This window comes from Zophobas morio, unplaced genomic scaffold (assembly GCF_036711695.1).
Source record: "Zophobas morio isolate AGI-343-1 ecotype UQ-CSIRO unplaced genomic scaffold, CSIRO_AGI_Zmor_V1 ptg000014l, whole genome shotgun sequence".
Classification (NCBI taxonomy): domain Eukaryota; kingdom Metazoa; phylum Arthropoda; class Insecta; order Coleoptera; family Tenebrionidae; genus Zophobas; species Zophobas morio.
The window spans coordinates 24,143,391-24,168,309 of NW_026972119.1; the positions used below are offsets into that span (position 1 = coordinate 24,143,391).

Here is a 24,919-nt window from a genome sequence, read left to right on the forward strand (position 1 = left end):
TTTCCATATTTTCCGTTTCAGTTTCTCGATGTGTCTTTAATTTTATAATTAGGCAAATTGTACGATTTTCCAATTTTTCGTTTTTTCAATATTACAATTTTCCATTTTTTTTTAAATTAATAATTTCACGGTTTTTTGGCTTCTCGATTTTTCACATTGCTGGTTTTTAGTTTCTCCATTTTGAATTTTTCAATTTCTCAGTTTATCGTATCTTTGATTTTACGATTTATTAGCAACATTTCAGTTTGTTTTTCAGTTCTGGATTTTTCAATTTTCCCTTTTTTTAAATCAATGATTTTACAATTTTTCGATTTTTGAGCGTTGGAATTGGTCTATTTGACAATAGTTTTCAAAACCCTACTGGTGTTTTATTTTCGGATAAATTTAAAGAAATCTGGTGTTTAGTTGCTGGATGAACTTGAAAAAATCTTTTGAGTTTTTAGTGTTTTATTTTTTATCAAATTGAAAAAATTCATGAGTGTCCCAGTGTTTTTTTTTTAATTCGGGGGACTCTTGATGCATTATTTTGGGAGCCCATAAAGAGTTTTTTTTTGTAAATTATGTATTTAAAATAATTTTGGGGGACTATTTTTGGACAATTTTGACCTGACCTGTTTATGCGTTAATTTTAGGACCCCGTTTTTTTTTTGAAAGTGCGTTAGAGCCTCTAGTGCCTTTTTTTATAATAATTTAATTAAAGTTCTTAGAGGATACGTCATTTGCTAAAATCAGTCTTAGCAGGTACTAACCCCACCCACCCGCCTTCTCTTTTTCTGAAGGGTACCTCATTTGCCGAAATCACTCTTATCTTAGCAAGTACTGATCTGCCCACCCTCCCTCTGTTTTCGTACAAGACGTCTCAGCTGCCAAAATCAGTTTTATCTTAGCAGGTACTAGCCCCACCCACCCACCCTGTCTTTTCTTGTAGGATATGTCATCTGCCAAAATCACTCTTATTTTAACACTTACATTTTTTAATAATTCAATTTGTGGTCTCAATTTTTACATGATCTCGATTTTCAAATTTTTCATTGTTCAATTATTCGTTTTTAAATTTTTCCATTTTCCAATTCTTTTTTGATTGTACAAATTTTTCAGTTTTTGATTTTGGAATTTTTAGATTTCTGAACGTGTAAATTTTTAAATTTTTATTTTTTATATTTTTCTGTTTTTGTAGTTTTCAACTTTACGGTACAATTTTTGGTGTTTTTTGCTGTTTGAGATTTGTTTTAATATCAATTTTTCATTTCTACAATTTCCCGAGCCTACAATTTTTTGGTTTGTCAATTACGGAATATTTTGCTTTTTATTTTTTCCATTTTTCAATTATCAATTTTAATTTTTGATTTTTCAGTTCGTTGATTTTGAATTTTTTCAATGTTTCGATTTTAATTGCAAAAATAAACTCTCAAAACTACCTTTATTACCAATTTTTACAGACTTCACACCCCTGCAGCCCCTTTAAAAGTTCCTCAACTTCTCCAATCGTGATCTCTGTTTCAAAGAACTTCTGCCCCTCTTTCCCCCCCTGACAAGGTATCTTGATAGTAATCTTGTCGCTCTTCGTCTGTCCGTTCGCCTTCGCCTGGTTCCATATATTCTTCCACAAAACGTCCTTCTGATTCTGCTTCGCCTTCGACACGATCTTCAAAAACTCTTGCTTCCCTACAAACTCCCGTTACTCAAACCCTCCGAAACACACATCCTCACCTAAAGCCTCTCCTGGTTCGACATTATGGTGCGCCGACTCCTTCCTCCACGACGACAACTTCGGATTCACGTACGACACATCAATATTCTTCTTCTCCTCCCTCCTTTGATGCGATTTAACCTTCTCGCCACTCTTCTGCGCAAACTCCGGAAGCACCGGCCCGAAGCTAACTTTCTCGCGCTTGGGGTAATCGTCAGTCAAAAATTTCGCCTTGGGGTCGATCTGCGCGTTAAACACCTTGGTGTTCATGCGCTTCATGAACTTCTTCAGGTGCTCGGTGTCGTACTTTTCGCTTTTGACCGACCCCTTGAGCTTGGTGGTTTCGGCCGAGCTTTTGTCGCTGAGGGCGAGCTTGCTGAGGATGTCGGTCAGAAGAGTGACGATGCGGTTTTTGAGGTCGGCGCCGGGTCTGAGGACTTCTTCGCCCCATTTCCAGACGTAGCCCCCGTAGGCTATGTGGTCGTCGGTGAGGGTGGATTTGTCGTTCTTGGTGAGTCTGCGGCGGTAGGTTACGTTGGTGTTGCAGCACTGGATGCTCTTGCTTAAGTGACGGGTTTTTTCGATAGGTTTGGGACTAGGTGGTTTTTGGGGTTTCTTTTTGTCGCGACAAGGCATGGAAATGTCGCTTCTGGATTTGAAGATTTTCGGGGAGAAGTTTGTGACCATTTTGGTTATAATTTTTTTGAAGTAGTCTTTCGGGACGACGCGTTCTTCCTGAGCTGCGAGTCGTTCCTCTAGGAGCTTCACACGGTTGGAGAGGTGTTTGATGTAGGCTGATTCGTCGGCTTTAGGTTTCCAGTTTTCGACATTGGCAACGTCGACTTTGGTGCGTTTTTTTCTGGTGAAGAAGGAAGAGTGTTGGGACGGGGATGGCGATTCGCTTAGTTCGTTGAGGAGGGGGTGCTTTTGGCATTCCATGAGTAACCCGACGATGCCACAGTTTTCGCATAGACACCTCCCTTCGACTTTATCGCCTTTTCCTAGAACGTTGTCTCGGTTCTTGGAGAGGATAAGGGACCTGAGGTCGTGCGGTGCCTCCATTCGGTATACCGCTGGACTCACTCTATGTGGTATTTGACTAGTTTGTGGACTCAATCGACTCGGTTTCTTCCTTCTCGAGTACATGTATTCTTCCGAAGCTGTAGCGTCAAACGTCGTCTGACTAATCACCAGATTGATGTCTTGCATATCCGTGATTCTGGTTTCCACGTTCTTCAACGATCTTCGGATTTCGCAAAATAGAGGTTCCACAGACTCAGCGATCCCTATGAAGTCTTTTCGTTCCAAATCATCTACCGGAGCCGTGGGGGAAATCCGGTCCCTATATTTAGGAAACTGTTTCCTGAAGGGTTGACGATGATTGCTAAACTCGTCGTGTTTGCGTATCTTGATAATAGTATCGTCGTCCTTCAACTTATCCATGACCTTCTGCTTCTTCCTTCTTTGTTTCTCCATCGAAGAAATCAACTTGCGTACTTCGTCCGCTCGTAGCGTGTTCGTCCTATGGGTACCGAACGCCTCGAACTCCTTGGGCTTGACCACGGTCACATCCAACAAAGCCGAACGACATCTTTCAGGGTTAGACAATATCTTCTTGGAAGCAGGGTCCACTTGGACCTCCAGACAAAGCTCCACATCCTCTCCCATCTCGACCAGACGAAACGACGCAAAACATTGAACACCAACACTTAACGACGTGAATTTGAACAGCTTTCATTGCTACATATTCAGAATTTTGCTTGGAATTTATCTAGCCGAACGCCAAAAAGAAAACGTCACTTAATTTCCGTGACGAAATTAGTCAACTTGTCAAACAATTGACGAAAACTTGACAATTCGTGGTTTGAAACTTGAAATTAGCGTGAAAATGTCGATCGACACGTCGTGTTTCACCCTGCCTCCGGAGAAAGGTAAATCTCGAACCTGGCAATCCGTCACTGAGTGCGGTGTTTCAGAGAGCGGAGGCGGCGAAATGAGCCGCTGCAAGCCGCCGCCGTCGGGCGGCTCCAGCTCGGCGCACTTGATCGTCTCGGAGATCATGTGCGAAATCGTCGACAACGCCTTCGAAGTCATCATGGCGAAGAGCCTCCAGGTAACTATACCCCGACTCGACTCTCCCTCACGCCGGTTTTGCAGCCTCCCAAAGTCGACAAGATCACTCCAAACGTCGTCGGTGACATTTTGGAAAATATCCTCGCGCCGGCATCGACCGGGGTGTCAAACGAGAGCTACCGTCATGACGAAACCGCCTTGCTAGACGACGAAATCAAGCAGATTATCAAAGAGATGAAATACCCGCCCGAGCAGAAGAGTATCATCTGCACGCAAGGCGTGGGGGATCAACTGGGGGACAAGACCGAAGTGGCGCCGGATAGAGTGTTGGCAGAGCCGGTTAAACGCAACACGCTGGAGAGGAAGAATCGCCTGACGAACCTGGTGCGGAACTCCAAGCAGATGCTGTCCAAGCTGGTGGCGGCCGAAAACGAGAACGAGGTGAGGATGACCAAGTCGGAGGAGATCCACGAGAAGCTGCTGAAGGTGATCGATTTGGAGGGGGACGAGCATTTCGTGGAGCCGGGGAGCAGCGGCGCTTCGGGGATCCTGCACATGCCTTTCGAGGCCGGGATGGACATGGTGGATTTGAGAAGCAGCGGGCCGTTCGAGGGCGAGGAGGCGAGTGGGACTGACGCCACGGTGGTGGTAGACGACAGTTCTGTCAGTAAAATAGAGAAGAAGGGTTTGGGTGCGCACAAGAAGAAGTGGAATTTTGGGGCGAAAATTATGAGATACATCAAGAGGAACAAGGATGACAAGAAATGAGAGGAGTAGCTGCGATTACACATTTACAGGTTTTTTCAATTTTCATGTATTAAATTATTTATAGATTTTTCCAAATGTAATAAACTTTTTCTATGTAATGGAGGTTTTTTTTTGTTAGGTGAGTCAGTCTTTCAGGTCAGGTTTAAAAGTCATTTTTTATAAATTACAAAAATTGCGATTTTACAATGGGCGATTCTAGAAAAACGGTTTAAGTTATCGAAAAAAGTTAAGTTTGGAAAATGGTTGAAAATGGGCCGAAATTTGAAAAAGTTTTCCAATTTTTCGATTTTCCAATTTCCCGATTTTTCAGTTTTTCCATCTTTTAATTTTTATTTTTACAACTTTCCGATTCACAAATTTTCAATGTTTTGAATTTCTAACTTTGAATTTTTATTTTTTTTATTTCGTCAGTTTTTGGGTTTTTGCATTTCTAACTTATGTCAATTTGCTGTTTTTTCAATACTTCGATTTTTCAGTTTCTCAATTCCTCAATTCTCCATTTTTGATTGTTTTATTTTTGGTTTTCAGTTTCTTGATTTTTAATTTTTATTTTTCTTTTATCGTTATTTTCGTTTTTTAGTTCATCGAATTTTCAGTTTCTGATTTTTTTATTTTGTATTTTTCGTTTTCAGTTCCTCGATATTTCATTTTTTTTCCTTAATTTTACAATAATTTGGAATTATTAAAATTTTCATTTCCTCAATTCTTGGATTTTTCAGTTTCTTGATTTTTTATTTTTTGATTTTTTCGTTTAGCGTTTTTTAATTGTCCCCTTTTAGGTTTCTTAATTTTTAGTTTTTCTACAATTATTTGAATTTTCAATCTTTCTCAATTTTTCAGTTACTAGTTTTAAATTTTTCGATTTTTCAGTTTCTTGAATTCTAATTTTTCGAATTCTTGCTTCTTGAGTATGTACAATTTTCGTTTTTCCAATATCTTGATTTTTTAATTATCCGATTTTTCATGTTTTCGATTTTTAATTTTAATTTGTTTAATGTTTCGATTTGCAATTTTTCAAGTGTTCAGTTTCAAATTTTTCATTATTTAATTTTTAACCTCTGTAGTTTTCAATTTTCACTTCGCCAAGTTTTCGATTTTTCAATTTCTACGAATCCAAATTTTTCTTTTATTCAATTTTCCCACTTTACAGTTGCTCGATTTTTCAATTTTGTGTTTTCTTAACACAGTTTCTCAATTTTTTATTTATTGGCTTTTTTTTCGTTTTTCACTCTTTTTTTCAATTTTTTAACTTTTTCATTTTTTTCGGTTCCCAATGTTTCCATTTTTCAGTTTTTCGTTTTTTTGATTTTACAATGCAATTCTTCGAACTTTCAGTTTGTCGATTTTTTAATTTTTGATGTTTTAATTATTGTTTTTTTTTCAATTTTCCCTTTCTTTGGATGACTATTTTTCAGTTTCTCTATTTTCAATTTTTCGATTTTTCAGCTTCTTCATATTTAATTTTTAGTTTTGCAATTTTTCGAATTTCAGTTGAAAAGTTTTTAGTTTTTGGATTTTTCAATTTTACGATTGTACAATTTTTCGATTTTCCAATTTCCCGATTTTTCAGTTTTTCCATTTTTAAATTTTTATTTTTACAACTTTACGATTCACAATTTTTCAAGTATTCATTTACAAATTTTCATTGTTTTGAATTTCTAACTTAGAAATTTTATTTTTTTTTATTTCGTTAGTTTTTCGGTTTTTGCATTTCTAATTTATGTCAATTTCTTGTTTTTTTAGTCCTCCGATTTTTCAGTTTCTCAATTCACCATTTTTGATTTTTTTAATTTTGGTTTTCAATTTCTTGGTTTTCCTGCTTTTCGATTTATCAGTTCCTTATTTTGTCGTTTTTCCATATTTTCTATTTTTTTCAGTTTCTCCATTTTTACATTTTTGTTACAATGAATATATATTTTTCCTGTTTTTCTTAATGTATTAGTATTCTTTGAACAAGACGATACTCAAAAACATATTTTTAATTTCTTGTAAACAAGTAAGTATTTTGCAGTTAAGCTCCACCCCCTTGGCTGACGACGAATAAAAAAAATCATCACATTTGAGGAAGGGCGGATGGGCGGGCTTATATTTATTCTTTTTGTTTGGATATGTATAGACTTCTTTTCACAACATGAAACTTAAAACATGTTTAAAATGGAAAATTTGTATAAGGAAATATCGATTGTGCAATTAGGTTTTGCCCCATTATCCCAAATTCCGTATTTCCTTGCAAAAATGTACAATTTTAACCATGTCTCACGTTTCGTGTTGTGAAAAGAAGGCCATGTACATTAAGAAAAAAAAGGCAAACTATAAGCCCCGCCCACCCGCCCTATCTCAATTCTGATGATTTTTTTATTCGTCGTGAGCTAAGAGGGTGGAGCTTAACTGCAAAATACTTACTTTTTAAAAGAAATTAAACTTAAGTAATCGTGTTATACAAAGAAAACTCAATGTATTACTTAAAAAAGAAAACCAAAAGAGAAGTCCCACCCGTTCCTCTCGATCTCAATCGTTATGAACTTTTCATTCGTTGTCAAATCGGGGAGCGGAGCGTAATTGCAAAATTGATATTTCCCATTCCCTATACAAATTTACCGTTTTAAACAGGTTTTAAGTTTCTTGTTGTGAAAAGATGACTACACATATTAAGAAAAAAAAGGCAAAATGTAAGCCCGCCCACCCGCCCTGTCTCAAATGTGATGATTTTTTTTATTCGTCGTGAGCCAAGGGGGCGAAGCTTAATTGCAAAATCTGTATTTCCCTACAAAAATTTACCATTTTAAACGTGTTTTAAGTTTCTATCAATAAAAAAAATCATCACAATTGAAATAGGGTGGGTGGGCGGGGTTTATATTTTTCTTTTTCTTCTTGATGCACATAGTATTCTTTGAACATCAGGCTACTCAAAAACATGTTTTTAATTTCTTTAAAGAAGTAAGTATTTTGCAGTTATGTTCCGCCCTCTTGGATGACGACGAATAAAAAAATCATCTCAATTGAGATAGGGTGGGTGGGCGGGGTTTATATTTTTCCTTTTCTTCTTGATATACATAGTATTCTTTGAACAACAAGCTACTCAGAAACATGTTTTTAAGTTCTTTAAGGAAGTAAGTATTTTGCAGTTATGTTCCGCCCTCTTGGATGACGACGAATAAAAAAATCATGACAATTGAGATAGGGCGGGTGGGCGGGCTTACATTTGGCTTTTTTTTTAATATGTGTAGACTTCTTTTCACAACATGAAACTTAAAGCCTGTTTAAAATGGAAAATTTGTATAACGAAATATCAATATTACAATTAAACTCCACCCCAAGGTCGCAAAATCCATATTTCCTTGCAATTATAACCATAAGTTTCGTGTTGTGAAAAGATGACCATGTATACTAAGAAAGAAAAAGCAAAATATATCCCCGCCCACCCGCCCTATCTCGATTCTGATGATTTTTTTTATTCGTCGTCAGTCAATGGAAGCTTAACTGCAAAATCCATGTTTGCCAATGAGAAACTACCATGTGAAATATGTTCTTAAGTAATCGTGTTATACAAAGAAAACTAAATATATTACTTAAAAAAGAAAACCAAAAGAGAAGTCCCACCCGTTCCTCTCGATCTCAATCGTGATGAACTTTTCATTCGTTGTCAGATCGGGGGGCGGAGCGTAATTGCAAAATCGATATTTCCTATTCCCTATACAAATTTATCGTTCTAAACAGGTTTTAAGTTTCTTGCTGTGAAAAGATGACTATACATATTAAGAAAAAAAGGCAAAATGTAAGACCGCCTACCCGCCCTGTCTCAAATGTCATGATTTTTTTTTATTTGTCGTGAGCCAAGGGGGCGGAGCTTAATTGCAAAGTCTGTATTTCCCTACAAAAATTTACCATTTTAAACGTGTTTTAAGTTTCTATCAATAAAAAAAATCATCACAATTGAGATAGGGTGGGTGGGCGGGGTTTATATTTTTCCTTTTCTTCTTGATATACATAGTATTCTTTGAACAGCCGGCCACTCAAAAACATGTTTTTAATTTCTTTAAAGAAGTAAGTATTTTGCAGTTATGTTCCGTCCCCTTAGCTCACCACGAATAAAAAAAATCATCACAATTGAGACAGGGCGGGTGGGCGGGCTTTCATTTTGCCTTTTTTTTCAAATTTCTGTGGGCTTCTTTTCACAACATGAAACTTAAAACATGTTTAAGATGGAAAATTTGTATAAGGAAATATCGATTTAACAATTAGACTCCACCCCATAGTCGCAAAATCCATATTTCTTTGCAAAAATGTATCATTATAACCATGTTTTAAGTTTCGTGTGGTGAAAAGATGGCCATGTATATTAAGAAAAAAAAAAGCAAAATATACGCCCCTCCTCTCGCCGTATCTCAATCGTGCTGAATTTTTCATTCGTTGTCAGACCAAGGGGCGGAGCCTAATTGCAAAATCCGTATTTCTCTACAAAAATTTACCATTTTACTTGTGTTTTAAGTTTCTAAAAACGAAAAAAATCATAATTGAGATGGGGTGGGTGGGCGGGGTTTATATTTTTTCTTTTTTTCTTGATGTACATAGTATTCTTTGAACAACACGATACTCAAGCATGTTTTTAATGTCTTGTAAAGAAGTATTTTGCAGTTAAGCTCCACCCCATTGGCTAACGATGAATAAAAGAAATCATCACAATTGAGATAGGGTGGGTGGGCGGGCTTACATTTTGCCTTTTTCTTCTTACGAGGTGTAGACTTCTTTTCACAACATGAAACTTAAAACATGTTTAAGATGGAAAATTTGTATAAGGAAATATCGATTTTTCATTTAGACTCCACCCCACAGTCGCAAAATCCATATTTCTTAGCAATTATAACCATGCTTTAAATGTGAAAAGATGGCCATATATATTAAGAAAAGAAAAAGGCAAAATATAAGCCCCGCCCACCCACCCTATCTCAATTCTGATGATTTTTTTTATTCGTCGTGAGTCAATGGAAGCTTAACTGCAAAATCCATATTTGCCTATGTGAAATTACCATGTGAAGTCCCACCCGTCCCTGTCGATCTCAATCGTGATGAATTTTTCATTCGTTGTCAGACCGGGGGGCGGAGCGTAATTGCAAAATCGATGTTTCCCATTCCCTATCCAAATTTACCGTTTTAAACAGGTTTTAAGTTTCTTGTTGTGAAAAGATGACTACACATACTAAGAAAAAAAGGCAAAATGAAAGCCCGCCCACCCGCCCTGTCTCAAATGTGATGATTTTTTTATTCGTCGTGAGTTAAGGGGGCGGGGCTTAACTGCAAAATACTTACTTTTTACAAGAAAGACCTACATATATATTTTGTCTTTTTTTCTTCATATACATAGTATTCTTTGAACAATACGATACTCAAACATGTTTTTAATTTCATGTAAAGAAGTATTTTGCAGTTAAGCTCCGCCCCTTTGGCTGACGACGAATAAAAAAAGTCATTACAATTGAGACAGGGCGGGTGGGCGGGCTTACATTTTGCTACGATCACTTACCATGTGAAATTTCATTTTTGAAAAAGTTGTTTAAAAATTCACAACAAATTTTGGAATCTAGGTCTCGAAATGTTCAGTTCAATTTCAATGAGTGATCATCGTTTTGGAGAAAGATCAAAGAAAAATACAAAAAATGAATGAAATAAAAAATTATGCCAAGAATATTCCAAGAAAACCGCATCCAGGGAACAAGATTCCTAGAATTTCAGGAGAAAACAACTAGTTAGAGTGCTAGGAAGACGAAAAGAAGATAAATTTCAAAACTTTTTCTTCAATTTATTCCATTTTGGAGACGCTCGTCCTCAATTCCACGTTGGTATGGGTTTAAATTTACATAAAATGGGAGTCACTATTATCATGCCGTTTTAACAAGGTTGTACAAAAATATTTTCTCGTGACTCACTCTCGTAACCGAATCCGCGAGTAAAAATTTCAATGAAGAACGAAACTTCAGTCATTGTTTTCTAACAAAACACAGGAAACGCCAACTGATTACCCATCATAAACCTGTCTATAAATCTTTCATCCCGCGGGAGTTATTTCAGCACCTAGTCAATTCCAACAATACCGTAATACACCGCAGATTTGTTTTTGAATGAAGACCCTCAAGATCCTCGATCTATTTCAAGCCCCTCCTGACGTCACCCCAGCCCGATTCCTCCCCAGACTGATTAATGTTTACCAATTAAGTATTTGCTGCCAAATTTAGCACCTGAAACATTCTTCAGTAATGTTCTAAATCCATTTGTTCTTGACCACTCCCACCCTCCGAAGCGCGTATTTTGGGATCTCTTTCTGGAGCAGGCGGCGTTGGCACCGCCACGCCGCCGGCTTCACGATTTCGAACGAACCGTCGCCTCCGGTGTTGCCAAAGTTAGAGCCGTCCCAGGCCCAAGAAGTAGGCTTCAGTTACAGAAACAGCAGCGCCATCTACACATATAAAACAAGAGACCCACCGTCCTCCGAGCCCCACTTCTGGTCCATTTACTAGAAGGCAAGTTTCAGTTACATCATCACAATGGTAAGTACATGCAACGTTAGTGCACGCAATTTGAGTGTAATTGAAGCATGCAAGCCGATAAAGCGACCGTCGGAGAGCCTGCCTATGCTAGAGCCTTTAAGTACTGGAAGCAGAAGATTCAGAAAGCGAAAATAGTAGATATCGTTCTTTAACGTCCGAATCATGCATTTCCATTCCAGATTACGCGGTTATATCATAGGTAGTGAGTGTATTAGTGTTTCCATGTTGTAAGGTGTACCATCCTTCTATGTGTGCTTTCTTCGTAGATTTGTCTGTGTTGTTGTGTTCGTTGTTTAACTTTTGTCGTAAATTGTGTTTAGGTGTACCTTGAGCTCGTCTAACAGTCCCCGTCTCGTAGATAACTCGTTTGTCGTGTCCATGTACCGTAAAAACTAACCCTAACCCAAAACTGGTGCTCTTTTACTAAATTTTTTTTCGTGTTACAGGCTGATCTTAGCGCCAGGGATGTCGAAAGTAAGTGGGAATACAATAATTTCGCCGACATTGCTAACGAAACACACGGTTCAGTCTAATTATAACCTAGAACTTATATGGCCACACTCGCATCTGGTCTAAATTTAGCCCCCATTGACTTCTAAATTTAGAACCGCGCTTCGCTATCACGTTTTTCCGCGATTCGTAATAGTAACCCAATTTCGAAACTTGTAACTAATTCCATTGTTAGGAGCGAACTTCGTGTTCTCCATTTACGACTTCGAGGGCAATGGTACCGTGGATGCCGTCAACCTGGGCGATATGCTCAGGGCGCTCAACCTCAACCCGACCTTGGCCACCGTCGAGAAACTAGGAGGAACCAAGAAGAAGAGTGAGTGACTAGGAGTGTCTAAGCGGTTTTCAGTGTTTCGTTCCAGACGAGAAGAAACTCAAACTGGACGAATTCCTCCCCATCTTCAGCCAAGTGAAAAAGGACAAAGAGCAGGGTACCTTCGAGGATTTCCTAGAGTGCTTGAAGCTGTACGATAAAGAAGAGAACGGTAAAATGATGGCAGCTGAACTTGCCCACACCCTCCTCTCTCTTGGTGAGAGGCTAGAAGACGCAGAAACCGACATCGTACTTAAAGACTGCATGGATCAAGAAGATGAAGATGGCTTCATCCCTTACGAACGTAAGTTGAGCACAAACACAACCCCGTCGAACTAGATAGATTAGAAATAAGCATGTTTTGCGACTTTCAGCATTCCTCAAAAAGATGATGGCGTAAGAAGCTAAAATTAAGTTTTATTTTTGAGTAAGTAGGAATTTTTGCGTACTCGTCGCCATGGCTTCGCAATGGATTCTGTAATGCTTCGCTGGCTTGTGGTTAACATTTACAGGGTTTTCGCTAAGTTGCTGAACCTGCTCTTTATTTTGATTTTTGAAAAACTGTACTCTTGAAGATCTTTTTTAACTGGTTTGTTTGTCTGTGCAGCACCTTGAGTCACCGTGCGTTCCACTTTTGGCCAATCAGTCTCATTGAACACCGAAGCCATCTCGCACGCTATGGGCACTACCAACCGTGGCCGTATTTGGAGATTTTTGTAAAAAAAATCAATCTTGTTAATAACTGTAAAAATACATTTTACTTTTCGTTATTGTATTATTATTGTCACAAATTATGTAAAATACCAACAAAGTTTCAATGAAACTGACAATAAAAGTAACACAAAAATAAACAATTTACACGCAAATTTTGTTTTGTTGGATAAGTAAGACTTAAAAAAATCCGAAATAAAAATTTCAAAATATCGACTAAGTTGCTTTCACTGTCCTGATTGAGCTGTAGTGTAGGTGGTTTAACAAGCAAAAAGTTGGAGCTTCCTTGTAAATTAAGCTGAACGGTTTTAATTAGGACGTGCAACCTCTGCACAACTTTAATTACTTTTAAAACGTCGGTGCTTAATTACCTGTTAAATATCGCGCAAAGGTGATCTTCATTAGACTCGTCGGTATTTATAGTCTCTGCTTTGTTCTTATTTTATAATGAAATCGGTAGTTTTAGACACATTTTTTTCCAAGAATTTCTAAAAATACGTTGCTAATTTTGCTCGTCGGAATCTGCTGATGTCTGAAACTTGAAATTTCCATCTACAAGAATAGTTTTTGTTGACAATTACAAACAATCAGAATTGTCTTTTTTAATTGGAGGTCCGTAATGAAAGCTTTAGTAGGAATCCAAGTGACTCGTGGTGGTTATTTTTATAACTGTAATAATAATAGAAAGAATGTTGTGGGTGATTTAGATAGGCAACCAACATTGCTCCATAATTTAGATAACAAGAACTATTTTACTTTACAGTATCGCGCTTTCACAAATATGCAATTAGACCGACCACTTTTTCTTGCCAACTGGAGGTTTAATCAGTTTCAATTATTTAGTGCCGTTACCGTTTCAATATTGACGGTTTTTAATATATAAATCATTCTAAAGAACAAAAATATATAACGCCTCGAAGCACATTTTTCGAAGGACTAAGATCAAAAATGTCTTCTGGTGGTTGAAATCTACAAAAAAATTACTTCAGGTACTTAATTCAAATTTTTGAAACTTTTTTGGAAAAGTTATCTAAATATTCGCAAAAACTTCTGGAAAAATGATCTTGACGTCCTGATTCGAAAAATATAACGTGTTTGTGATCCTGCAACAAGATTTAGAAATACTTGGTTTGGACATATTTTTTTTTAATTTCAAAAATTGCCAAATTTTATATTGCCGATTTTGGAAAAATCCTAGGAATATTCAAGGAAATGAATCCGAAAATAACTTCTTAAGATCAAAATCTATCAAAATAACCCTTCAGTTAAATTTTCAAGGGGACAAAATGTCTAAAACTAAAAATTCTATTTTTTGTAAAGGATTTTAGAAGTGTTCGGTTCGGAAATGATTTTTTTTTATTCTAAAAGTTGTCAAAGAAATGAATTCGAAAATAACCTCTGGAGGTTAAAATGCACAAAATATCTCTTCAGGTAATTTTCAGTGGTCGAAGAAAGGTCGAAAATTGAAAAATTGAGTTTTTGTCTGAATCCAAAAAAATTCCAGATAGTTGACAAATTAAGCAGAGCATTTTTTTTTATTGAGCACAACTTCAGACAATCAAAAAATTATGACTAAAATTATAAGCAAATTTAGTTCTTTTAGAGAAAATAATCTGAAGTCGATTTGGAAAGTGGTTTTAGAAACACTCGGGTCCAAAGTAAATTTTTTTGCAAATTCCAAAAATGCCATTTTCCGTATTTTACTTTAAAATTTTTTCATAAGGAGAGCTGAAAAATTTAACTTTTTGGAAGAGTTGTCTAAAATTCTCAAAAATTCTGGAACCTAAACCTAGAAAAAAGTAGCGTGTTTATGAACCCGGAACAAAATTTTAGAAATATTCGGATTATAAATATTTTTTTTTAATTCTAAAATTTGCCAAATTATATATTGCCGATTTTGGCAAAATCCTAGGGCTATTCAAGGAAATGAATCCGAAAATAACTATTTAAGATCAAAATCTACCAAAAAAACCCTTCAGTTAATTTTTCAAAGGGACAAAATGTCTAAAATTAAAAATTCTACTTTTTAGAAGTGTTCGGTTCGGAATCTTTTTTTTTTATTCTAAAAGTTGTCAAAGAAATGAATTCGAAAATATCCTCTGGAGGTTAAAATGCACAAAATATTTGTTCAGGTAATTTTCAGTGGTCGAAGAAAGGTCGAAATTGAAAAATTGAGTTTTTGTCAAAATTGTCTGACCAAAAAAATTCCAGATAGATGACAAAAAAATCATACACAAATTTAGTTCTTTTAGAAAAAATAGCCTGAAGTCGATTTGGAAAGTGGTTTTAGAAACACTCGCGTTCAAAGTAATTTTTTTGCAAATTCCAAAAATGCCATTTTTCCGCATTTCACTTTAAATTTTCATGAGGAGAGCTGAAAAATTTAACTTTTTGTAAGAGTTGTCTGAAATTCTCAAAAATTCTGGAACCTAGACCTAGAAAAAAAGTAACGTGTTTATCATCCCGGACATTTTTTTTTTTTTTAATTCTAAAATTTGCCAAATTATATATTGGCGATATTGGAAAAATGCTAAGAATATTCGACGAAATGAATGCGAAAATAACTTCTTAAGGTAAAAATCTACAAAAACTTGAAGTCAATTTTCGAAGGTAGTCGAAAAAATGTGGAAAATTAAAAATTGAGCTTTTTGGAAAAGTTGCCTAAAAATTCAAACAAAATTCTGGGTCATAAATCTCGACGTGATGATTCGAAAATGTATCGTGTTTTGATTCCAAAATAAGATTTTAGAAATATTCACTTTGGGAATAAATTTTTTTCAAAATTCTAAAAATTACCGATTTTAGAAAAATGTTTGGAGTTTTCGAAGGACTAATACTAAAAATAATTTCTGGATGGCGGAATCTACGAAAAAATCTCTTCAGGTAATTTTAGAAAGTGGTGGACAAAAAGTCGGACTTTTTTCCACAAAAAGTACTAAAAAATTTGGCTTTTTCAAAAAATTGCTTAGTTATTAAAAAAATCTGGGAGGTAGATTTCACTTCAAAATTCTAAAAAATGGCAAAAATTTACATTGGCGATTTTGGAAAAATGCTCCGAATATTCAAAGAAATTGATAAGAAAATAACTTCTGGAGGCCAAAATGTACAAAAAAAATTCGTTAGGTAGTTTTCGAAGGTGGTGGAAAATCGAAAAATTGACCTTTTGAGCTTTTGGAGAAATTGGCTAGATCTAAAAAAATTCAGATTTGTCGAAAATCCTGGAATAATCTTGAAAAATGAAAGAATCGTATTTATGTTGTGTACAAATAGTAAGTCGGTTAAGGTAAACAAAAATATTTGGTTTCGAAGACAATTTTTTTACCAATCCCAAAAATATAATTTTCCAAATTTCACATCGGTGATTTTGGATAAATGTTAGAAATTTTTGAAAAAGCAAAACCTAAAATAACTTACGGGGGTCGAAATCTACGAAAAAAAAAATCTCTTCGGGTTATTTTAGATGGTTGAAGAAGAGGTGAAAAATTGAAAAATTGAACTTTTTGGAAAGTTGTCTAAAAATTCACAAAAAAAATCTAGAACATTGATTTCAACGTGGTGATTCGAAAAATAAAGTGTGTTTATGGTTTCGAAGCAAGATTTTCGAAGCATTCAGTTTGAAAAATCAAATTTTATGATTGTCAAATTTTACATTGGCGATTTCAGAAAAATGCTACGAATATTCCAAGAAATGAATTCAAAAATAACTTCTTAAAGTCCAAATTTACAAAACAATCTCTGATAATGTCCGAAAGTGGTTAAAGAAAGGCCGACAATTGAACAAATGGGCTTTTGGCAAAATATAAAAAAATTCCACACAAATTTGCCATTTTTTCATATTTCACATTGGTGATTTTGGAAAAACGTTAGAAATTTTTGAAAAACTAAAACCAAAAATAACTTGCGGAGGCCCAAATCTACGAAAAAATCTCTCCAGGTAGTTTTAGAAGGTCGAAGAAAAGATGCTTTTTGGAAAAGGTGTCTAAATTCCCAAAAAAAATCTATAGTGCCAAATTTTATATTGGCGATTTCAGAAAAATGCTACGAATTTTCGAAGAACTAAAACTAAAAATATTTTCTGAATACCGAAATCTACGAAAAATTCTCGTTCAAGATTCTCGAAATTTTGTCTGAAAAACAAAATTTTTCAAAATTCTAAAAGTTGCTAAACTTTATATTGGCGATTTTGAAAAAATTGTAGGAATATTCCAAGAAATGAATCCGAAAATAATATAGTGACTCTGTTATGCAAAAAATCCAAAGTCGATCGGGAAGTTGGTTTTAGAAATATTCGGCTTTGAAGTTTTTTACAGATTCCAAAAAATGCCATATTCCCAAATTTTACATTGACAATTTTGAAAAATTATTAGAAATTTTCGAAGAGCTAAAACCAAAAATTATTTTTGGGGGTCGAAATCTAGAAAAAAATTTGTTCAAGTATTTTTTAATTTCATTCAAAAGATGGGAACTCGACAAATTCTAACATTTAAAAATCGAAAAATTTTAAAATCGTGAAAGTAAATAAACGAAAAATTGAAAAATCGAGAAACCAAAAAATTTTAAAAATTAGAAACTGAAAAAATCGGAAAGTAGAAAATATTAAAAATTAAAATATATAAAACGAGAAATAATGAAAAATGGAAAATTCGAAAAATTGAAAAATTCCAAAACTGAAAATCGGTAGATTCAAAATCGAGAAAGTGAAAAAATGAAAAATTGAAATAATGAAAAATTAAAAATCGCACTCAAAAAATTCAAGAAATGGAAAGTTGACACCTTAAGTTGAAACAGTGAAAAATTTAAGAAACGTTTGACAAAAATTGAAAAATTAAAATCGAAAATGACAAATCAAAAAATAGAAAAACCGAAAAAATAAAAAAAAATAAATATTGAAAAAACTAAAACCGAAAAATTGAAGAAATGAAAAACTGAAAATCGAAATCGAAATCAAACATTTTATAATTGAAAAATCGATAAATTAAAAATACAAAAAATTGAAAATAAAAAAAATTAAAATGGAGAAATTGAAAAATCAAAAGTTAACTGTAAAATCGAAAAATTAAAGAAATGAAAAATGGAAAATTCGAAAAGTTGAAAAATTCAAAAGCTGGGAACTCGAGAAATTCTGACATTTAAAAAACGAAAAATTCTAAAAACGTGAAAGTGAAAATACGGAAAATAGAAAAATCCAAAAAATTTGACATTGAGAAACTAAAAAATTGAAAAATGGAATAAACGAAAAATTGAGGAATTGCAAAGTCGTAAAATTAAAGAAACAAAAAATCGAAGAATTTAAAAAATTCAAAATTAAAATATATAAAATAGAGAACTGAATATGGAAAATTCGAAAACTAAAAAATTCCAAAACTGAAAAATCGGTAAATTAAAAATCGAGATAGTGAAAAAATGAAAGATTGAATTAAGGAAAAATTAAAAATCGTTTACTCAAAAAAAGGAGAACGGAAAAGTTGAAACACCGAAAAATCAAAATCTAGAAAATGACAAATCAAAAAATTGAAAAATCGAAAAACTAAAAAAAATATTTAAATATTGAAAAAACCAAAACCGAAAAATTGGAGAAATGAAAAACTGAAAATCAAAAAATTGAAAAATGCAGATGATAAGAAATCAAAAATTGTATAATTGAAATATCGATAAATTAAAAATACGAAAAATTGAAAATAAAAAAAATTAAAATGGAGAAACTGAAAACTCAAAAGTTAATTGTAAAATCGAAAAATTAAAGAAATGAAAAATGGAAAATTCCAAAATTCAAAAGCTGGAAACTCGAAAAATTCTAACATTTAAAAAGTGAAAAATTCTGAAAACGTGAAAGTGAAAAAACGAAAAATCGAGGAATTGCGAAATCGTAAAATTAAAGAAACGAAAAATTGAAAAATCGAGAAACCGAAAATTTTGAAAAACTGGAAGCCCAAAAATTCGGAAAATTTAAATATATAAAAAAGAGAAATGAATACGGAAAATTCGAAAACTGAATAATTCCAAAGCTGATAAATCGGTAAATTAAAAATCGAAAAACTAAAAAAATTTAAATATTGAAAATACCAAAACCGAAAAATTGGAGAAATGAAAATCTGAAAATCGAAAAATTGAAAAATGCAGATGATGAAAAATCAAAAATTTTATAATTGAAAAATCGATGAATTAAAAATACAAAAAATTGAAAATCAAAAAAATTAATATGGAGAAACTGCAAAATCAAAAGTTAATTGTAAAATCGAAAAATGAAAGAAATGAAAAATGGAAAATTCGTAAAGTTGAAAAATTCGAAAGCTGGCAACTCGAGAAATTCTAACATTTAAAAAATGAAAAATTCTATAAACGTGAAAGTGAAAAAACGGAAAATAGAAAAATCCAAAAAATTTGACATTGAGAAACTAAAAAACTGAAAAATTGAATAAACGAAAAATCGAGGAATTGCGAAATCGTAAATTTAAAGAAACAAAAAATCGGAAAATTAAAAAATTCCAAATTAAAATATTTAAAGAAGAGGAATGAATATGGAAAATTCGAAAACTGAAAAATTCCAAAGCTGAAAAATCGGTAAATTAAAAATCGAGATAGTGAAAAACTGAAAAATTGAAATAATGAAAAATTAAAAATCGTTTATCAAAAAAATGGAGAACGGAAAAGTTGAAACACCGAAAATTAAAAATTTAGAAAATGACAATTCAAAAAATTGAAAAATCGAAAAATTAAAAAAATTTAAATATTGAAAAAACCAAAACCGAAAAATTGGAGAAATGAAAAACTGAAAATCGAAAAATTGAAAAATGCAGATGATGAAAAATCAAAAATTTAATAATTGAAAAATCGATGAATTAAAAATACAAAAAACTGAAAATCAAAAAAATTAAAATGGAGAAATTGAAAACTCAAAAGTTAATTGCAAAACAGAAACATTGAATAAGTGAAAATGGAAAATTCGAAAAGATGAAAATTTCAAAATCTGGGAACTCGACAAATTCTAACATTTAAAGATCGAAAAGTTCTAAAATCGTGAAAATCAAAAAACCGAAAATTAAAAAATCCAAAAAATTTCAAATTGAGAAACTAAAGAATTGAAAAATTGAAAAAACGAAAAATCGAAAAATTGCGAAACCGAAAAATTTGAAAAACTGGGAACTAAAAAATCGGAAAATTGAAAAAATTAAAAATTAAAATATATAAAAAAGAGAAGTGAAAAATCGGTAGATTCAAAAATGCGAAAAAATGAAAAATTGAAATAACAAAAAGTTGAAAAATTGAGAAATCAAAGATTTGAAAATCGGAAAGTTGATACACCGAAAAATAAAAGAAACGTGAAACAAAAGTTGAAAAATTAAAATCGAGTAAATGCCAAACCAAAAAATGAAAAAACCGAAAAACTAAAAATCGAAAAATTGAAAAATGCAGATGATGAAATATAAAAAATTTTATAATTGAAAAATCGATGAATTAAAAATATAAAAAAATTGAAAATCAAAAAAATTAAAATGGACAAATTGAAAAATCAAAAGAAATGAAAAATGGAAAATTCGATAAGTTGAAAAATTCAAAAGCTGGGAACTCGAGAAATTTGAACAGTTAAAAAATGAAAAATTCTGAAAACGTGAATGTGAAAAAACGGAAAATAGAAAAATCCAAAAAATTTGACATTGAGAAACTAAAAAACTGAAAAATTGAATAAACGAAAAATCGAGCAATTGCGAAATCGTAAAACTAAAAAAACAAAAAATCGGAAAATTAAAAAAATTCAAAATTAAAATATATAAAAAAGAGAAATGAATACGGAAAATTCGAAAACTGAAAAATTCCAAAGCTGATAAATCGGTAAGTTAAAAATCGAAAAACTAAAAAAATTTAAATATTGAAAATACCAAAACCGAAAAATTGGAGAAATGAAAAACTGAAAATTGAAAAATGTAGATGATGAATCATCAAAAATTTTATAACTGAAAAATCGATAAATTAAAAAATACAAAAATTTGAAAATCAAAGAAAATAAAATGGAAAAACTGCAAAATCAAAAGTTAATGGTAAAATCGAAAAATTGAAGAAAAGAAAAATAGAAAATTCAGGAAATTGAAAAATTTAAAAATTAAAATATATCAAACACGGAAATTAAAAATGGAAAATTCCAAAGATGTAAAATCGGTAGATTAAAAATCGAGAAAAATGTAAAATTGAAAATAAAAAATCGTGCTCAAAAAACTGAAGAAATGAAAAGTAAAGAAACGTTTAACAAAAATTGAAAAATCAAAGTCGAGAAAATAAATAATACATTTTGAAAAAACTAAAACCGAAAAATTGAAAAATGCAGGTGATGAGAATTCCAAAATTTTATAATTGAAAAATCGATGAATTAAAAATACAAAAAATTGAAAATCAAAAAAATTAAAATGGAGAAATTGAAAAATTTATTTGTAAAACCGAAAAATTAAAGAAATGGAAAATGGGAAATTCGAAAGCTGGGAACATGAAAGCGAGAAAACGGAAAATAGAAAAATCTAAAAAATTTGAAATTGAGGAACTAAAAAATCGAAAAATCAAGAAACCGACAACTTAAAAAATTAATATATATAAAAAAGAGAAACGAATATGGAAAATTCGAAAAACTAAAAAATTCCAAAGCTGTAAAATCGTAAATTAAAAATCGAGAAACTGAAAAAATGAAAAATTAAAAATCGTACTCAAAATTGAAGAATTGAAAAGTTGATACACCGAAAAATTAAAAAAACGTTAAACGAAAATTGAAAAATTAAAATCGAGAAAATGACAAATCAAAAAATTGAAAAATCGAAAAACTAAAGAAAATGAAAAACTGAAAATCAAAAAATTGAAAAATGCAGATGATGAGAAATCAAAAATTGTATATTTGAAAAATCGATAAAGATGTATCGATGTATAGTTTTCACAGTCATTATATTTGTTAAATTTTGTTAAATTTAGGTATATTTACTCAGGTTATTTTGTTTTTTTTTTTTTAACTTTTATTTATTTTTACGTTTATATTTAATTTTTATGTCCTTCTGGATCTTTTTGTTTCACTATTAATTGTATGTATCTAAAGGGGTATCCCGTTGAATAGATAAATAAATAAATAAATAAATAAATAAATAAATAAATAAATAAATAAATAACTAGATCATTAGAAAATGTAATTTTCTGTTTATCATTTTTTTCTTTAGAAAAAACATTCCATAAAGGCAACATCTTAAAACTAAACATTATATTTATATATTTTTTTTCCAAAATTGATGCACATTAAACATATGACGCATCTAAATTGCTCTGCGAAATAGACTGCTAAGAAATGACTATTCTCGTTACGCTAATGCAGTCGTATTAAATTGCAATTGCGTTTTTTCGACCGGACTGCAACCAATGAAAAGTGCCGTACCGGCAATCTAAGGGACTGATTTAGATAAAGATAGGTGTGCTATATAAAACATCAGGATGACATTATTGAAGCCTCATTCGTCGCGCATCGCCAAGAAATCGCAGCGAAGCGTATTACACAATGGTAAGTTTAAATTTTTTTTATCTGTAATAACTCGTAATTTTGCAGGCGGATCTAAAACCGAAGGAGATAGAGGGTAAGTCTTTAAACAACCAAAAAAAAAAACACACACACACAATGTACCAAACTTGAAACCATCAACCTCAAACAGACGCAGAATGGGCCTACGACATCTTCAAAGGCATGGACGGCCTCGTCGACTCCACCTCGTTAGGAAAATGGCTGAACGCCCTGGACGTCAACCCCAGCGTGGCCAGACTCGAAAAGTTCGGCGTTGCCAAAAAAGTGGGTAAGTGTCATCGTTCCACGTTTTCGATTCGACCAAACACGGCGCTTTTCACAGACGAGAAGAAGTTCAAACTCGACGAGCTTTTGCCGATTTTCAGCGAGTTGAAGAAGGAGAGGAAGGATCAGGGTTGTTACGAAGACTTCATTGAGTGTCTGAAGCTGTACGATAAAGCGGAAAATGGAAAAGTGGCGGTCGGTGAATTGAGTCACTCGCTTTTATCTCTGGGTAATTGCAGGATGAGTTTTATATTTAAAGTTGACTTTGTTTCGTTTAGGAGAAAAGTTAACGGACCACCAAGTGGACGAGGTGTTCGAGGATTGTCTGGATGAAGAAGACGACGAAGGGGAGATTGAATATATACGTAAGCGGTTGTTTGGGTTGATTTTGTGGGTTTAAATGGGGTTTTGTAGCGTTTTTGAGGCGAATGTGCGGGCTGGACCCTCCAATACCACCCAAGAAGAAGAAGTAAGATGTGTCGGTGGTGTGAATATGATCTGTCAAAAAGGGATGCAGATAATAAAGTATAAGCTTTAAAGATGTTTTATTTGTGTTATTAAAGTCCTACTTCACATTCTTGCATGTTATAAACACTGAAACTATCTAAAGTCCCAACAAATTTTAAATAACATGCTTAACGCAAAGTAGGCAACCAAACATACACCTGAATCTGATCACTGATCAGTGATCCGAGGTTGCTTTGACAATTAAAAATTTTCATTTCATTTCCACTTGTGATTTTTTTGTCAGGTTGGCAACATATTTAAAATTTTATGATGGCAAACTTGATGACAAAATTGAAATTTGGGGCACCAATTCAGTAGCTGCTATCTCATTGGCCTTTAGGCACACTTATGTCAAACTCGACAACTATATTTGACATGCCAACATTTCTGCCAACAATTCAGAATTGCCAACCCAAAAATTTGCTTCGATCCTTAATACTCACCCGGTACTTTTTAATTTTTCAATTTGTCAACATAAAAAAAACTAATTTATTAAAAAACTATGTATAATTTTCACTAATTGTGACCAAGAAAATTTTTCTCTGATACATGTTAACACGATTTTACCACGATGGGTCCTCGAAAAATCGAAAAACCGAAGAAATAACAAAAAAAAAACTGAATACATTCTTGAAAATTTCAAAAGCTGAAAACTCGATAAATTCAAACGTTAAATCGAAAAATTATGGAATCGTAAAACTGAAAAAAACAAAAATTGAAAAACGCATAGAATTAAAATTTGAGAAATTGAAAAGTTGAAATATCCAAAAAACTGAATAATCGAGAAACTGAAAAAGCGAAAATTTGAAAAATTCGGGAAACCAAAAAAATCGGAAAATCAAAAACCTGAAAATTTAAATATACATATACATAGAAATTGGACAAAATCGAAAAATTAAAAATCAAGAAAGTGAAAAATTGAGAAATTGAAAAAATAAGAATTAAAACATTGAAAAATTGTAGACTCGAAAAACTGAAGAATTTAAAAGTCGAGAAACTGAAAACCCAAAGATTTAAAGATCGGGAATTTAAAAAATCGAAATATTAAAAAACGATAAATAAACATAGAAAATTTAAAAATCGAGAAAGTGAAAATTCAAAAAATTTGGGAACCGTAAAATTAAAGAAATGAAAAATTGAATAATTGAATAACTCAGAAGCTATGAACTCGTGTCTACCTTTTAAAAATAATTGAAAAATCGATAAATTGAAAATACGAAATTTAAAAAATCAAAAATTAAAACTGAAAAATGTAAAATTTAAAAATCGAGAAAATGAAAAGCCGAAGGACACAGAACGCAGCACGAAATACGAAGGACGAAGGACGAAAAAGACGAAGGACGAAAAGTACGGGAAGGTCGAAGGACGAAGAGGACGAATGACGAAAAGAACGAAGGACCAAGGACGAAGGACGAAAACGACGAAAAGGACGAAAAACGAAAAACGAAGGACGAACGACGAACGACGAAAAGGATGAAGGACGAAAAGGACAAAGGATAAAAAGAACGAAGGACGAAAAAGTCGAAGGATGAAGAGGACGGAAAGGTCGAAGGATGAAGAGGACGAAGGACGAAAAAGGCGAAGGACGAAAAACACGAAGGACGAAAGATCGAAGGACGAAAAGGACGAAGGACGATAAGGACGAAGGAACAAGGACAGAGAACGAAGGATGAAAAGGAGGAAGGACGAAAAGGACGAAGGACGAAAATGACGAAAAGGCCGAAAGAGGATGAAAAAGGACGAAAAAGGACGTAAAGGACGGCAAAGGATGAAAAAGTACGGAAAAGGACAAAAAAAGACGACAAGGAACGAAAAGGACGAAAAAGGACGAAAAGGACGAAAGAGGATGGAAAAGGGCGAAAATGGACGAAAAAGACGAAAGAGCATGAAAAAGAACGAAAAAGAACGAAAGGAACGAAAGGGACGAAAAAGGATGAAAAATTACGAAAAGGACGAAGAAGGACGAAAAATGACCAAAGAGGATGAAAAAGGACGAAAAA

General features: G+C 33.1%; 4 protein-coding genes across 4 annotated transcripts; 3 read left to right on the forward strand and 1 right to left on the reverse strand.

Moving 5' to 3' along the window:
* Window positions 1–1,402: 1,402 nt before the first annotated feature.
* LOC135129048 (uncharacterized) lies at window positions 1,403–3,506 on the reverse strand. Its single transcript, XM_064056127.1, has 2 exons — window positions 1,711–3,506; window positions 1,403–1,665 (listed from the first exon to the last, which is right to left on the reverse strand). Exons 1-2 carry the CDS (start codon window positions 3,356–3,358, stop codon window positions 1,424–1,426), a joined length of 1,890 nt encoding a protein of 629 aa, XP_063912197.1. The 5' UTR covers window positions 3,359–3,506; the 3' UTR covers window positions 1,403–1,423.
* Window positions 3,507–3,538: 32 nt separating this feature from the next.
* Window positions 3,539–4,629, forward strand: LOC135129049 (uncharacterized). The gene is made up of 3 exons (XM_064056129.1): window positions 3,539–3,621; window positions 3,667–3,803; window positions 3,848–4,629. Exons 1-3 carry the CDS (start codon window positions 3,579–3,581, stop codon window positions 4,529–4,531), a joined length of 864 nt encoding a protein of 287 aa, XP_063912199.1. The 5' UTR covers window positions 3,539–3,578; the 3' UTR covers window positions 4,532–4,629.
* Window positions 4,630–10,982: 6,353 nt separating this feature from the next.
* On the forward strand, window positions 10,983–12,762 carry LOC135128690 (myosin light chain 1). The gene is made up of 6 exons (XM_064055704.1): window positions 10,983–11,073; window positions 11,520–11,547; window positions 11,759–11,899; window positions 11,946–12,200; window positions 12,271–12,323; window positions 12,504–12,762. The coding sequence occupies exons 1-5, from the start codon at window positions 11,071–11,073 to the stop codon at window positions 12,294–12,296; spliced, it is 453 nt and encodes a 150-aa protein (XP_063911774.1). The 5' UTR covers window positions 10,983–11,070; the 3' UTR covers window positions 12,297–12,323; window positions 12,504–12,762.
* A 9,317-nt stretch (window positions 12,763–22,079) lies between these two features.
* Window positions 22,080–22,918, forward strand: LOC135129050 (myosin light chain alkali-like). Its single transcript, XM_064056130.1, has 6 exons — window positions 22,080–22,130; window positions 22,176–22,203; window positions 22,279–22,416; window positions 22,471–22,641; window positions 22,691–22,777; window positions 22,827–22,918. Exons 1-6 carry the CDS (start codon window positions 22,128–22,130, stop codon window positions 22,883–22,885), a joined length of 486 nt encoding a protein of 161 aa, XP_063912200.1. The 5' UTR covers window positions 22,080–22,127; the 3' UTR covers window positions 22,886–22,918.
* Window positions 22,919–24,919: the final 2,001 nt, after the last annotated feature.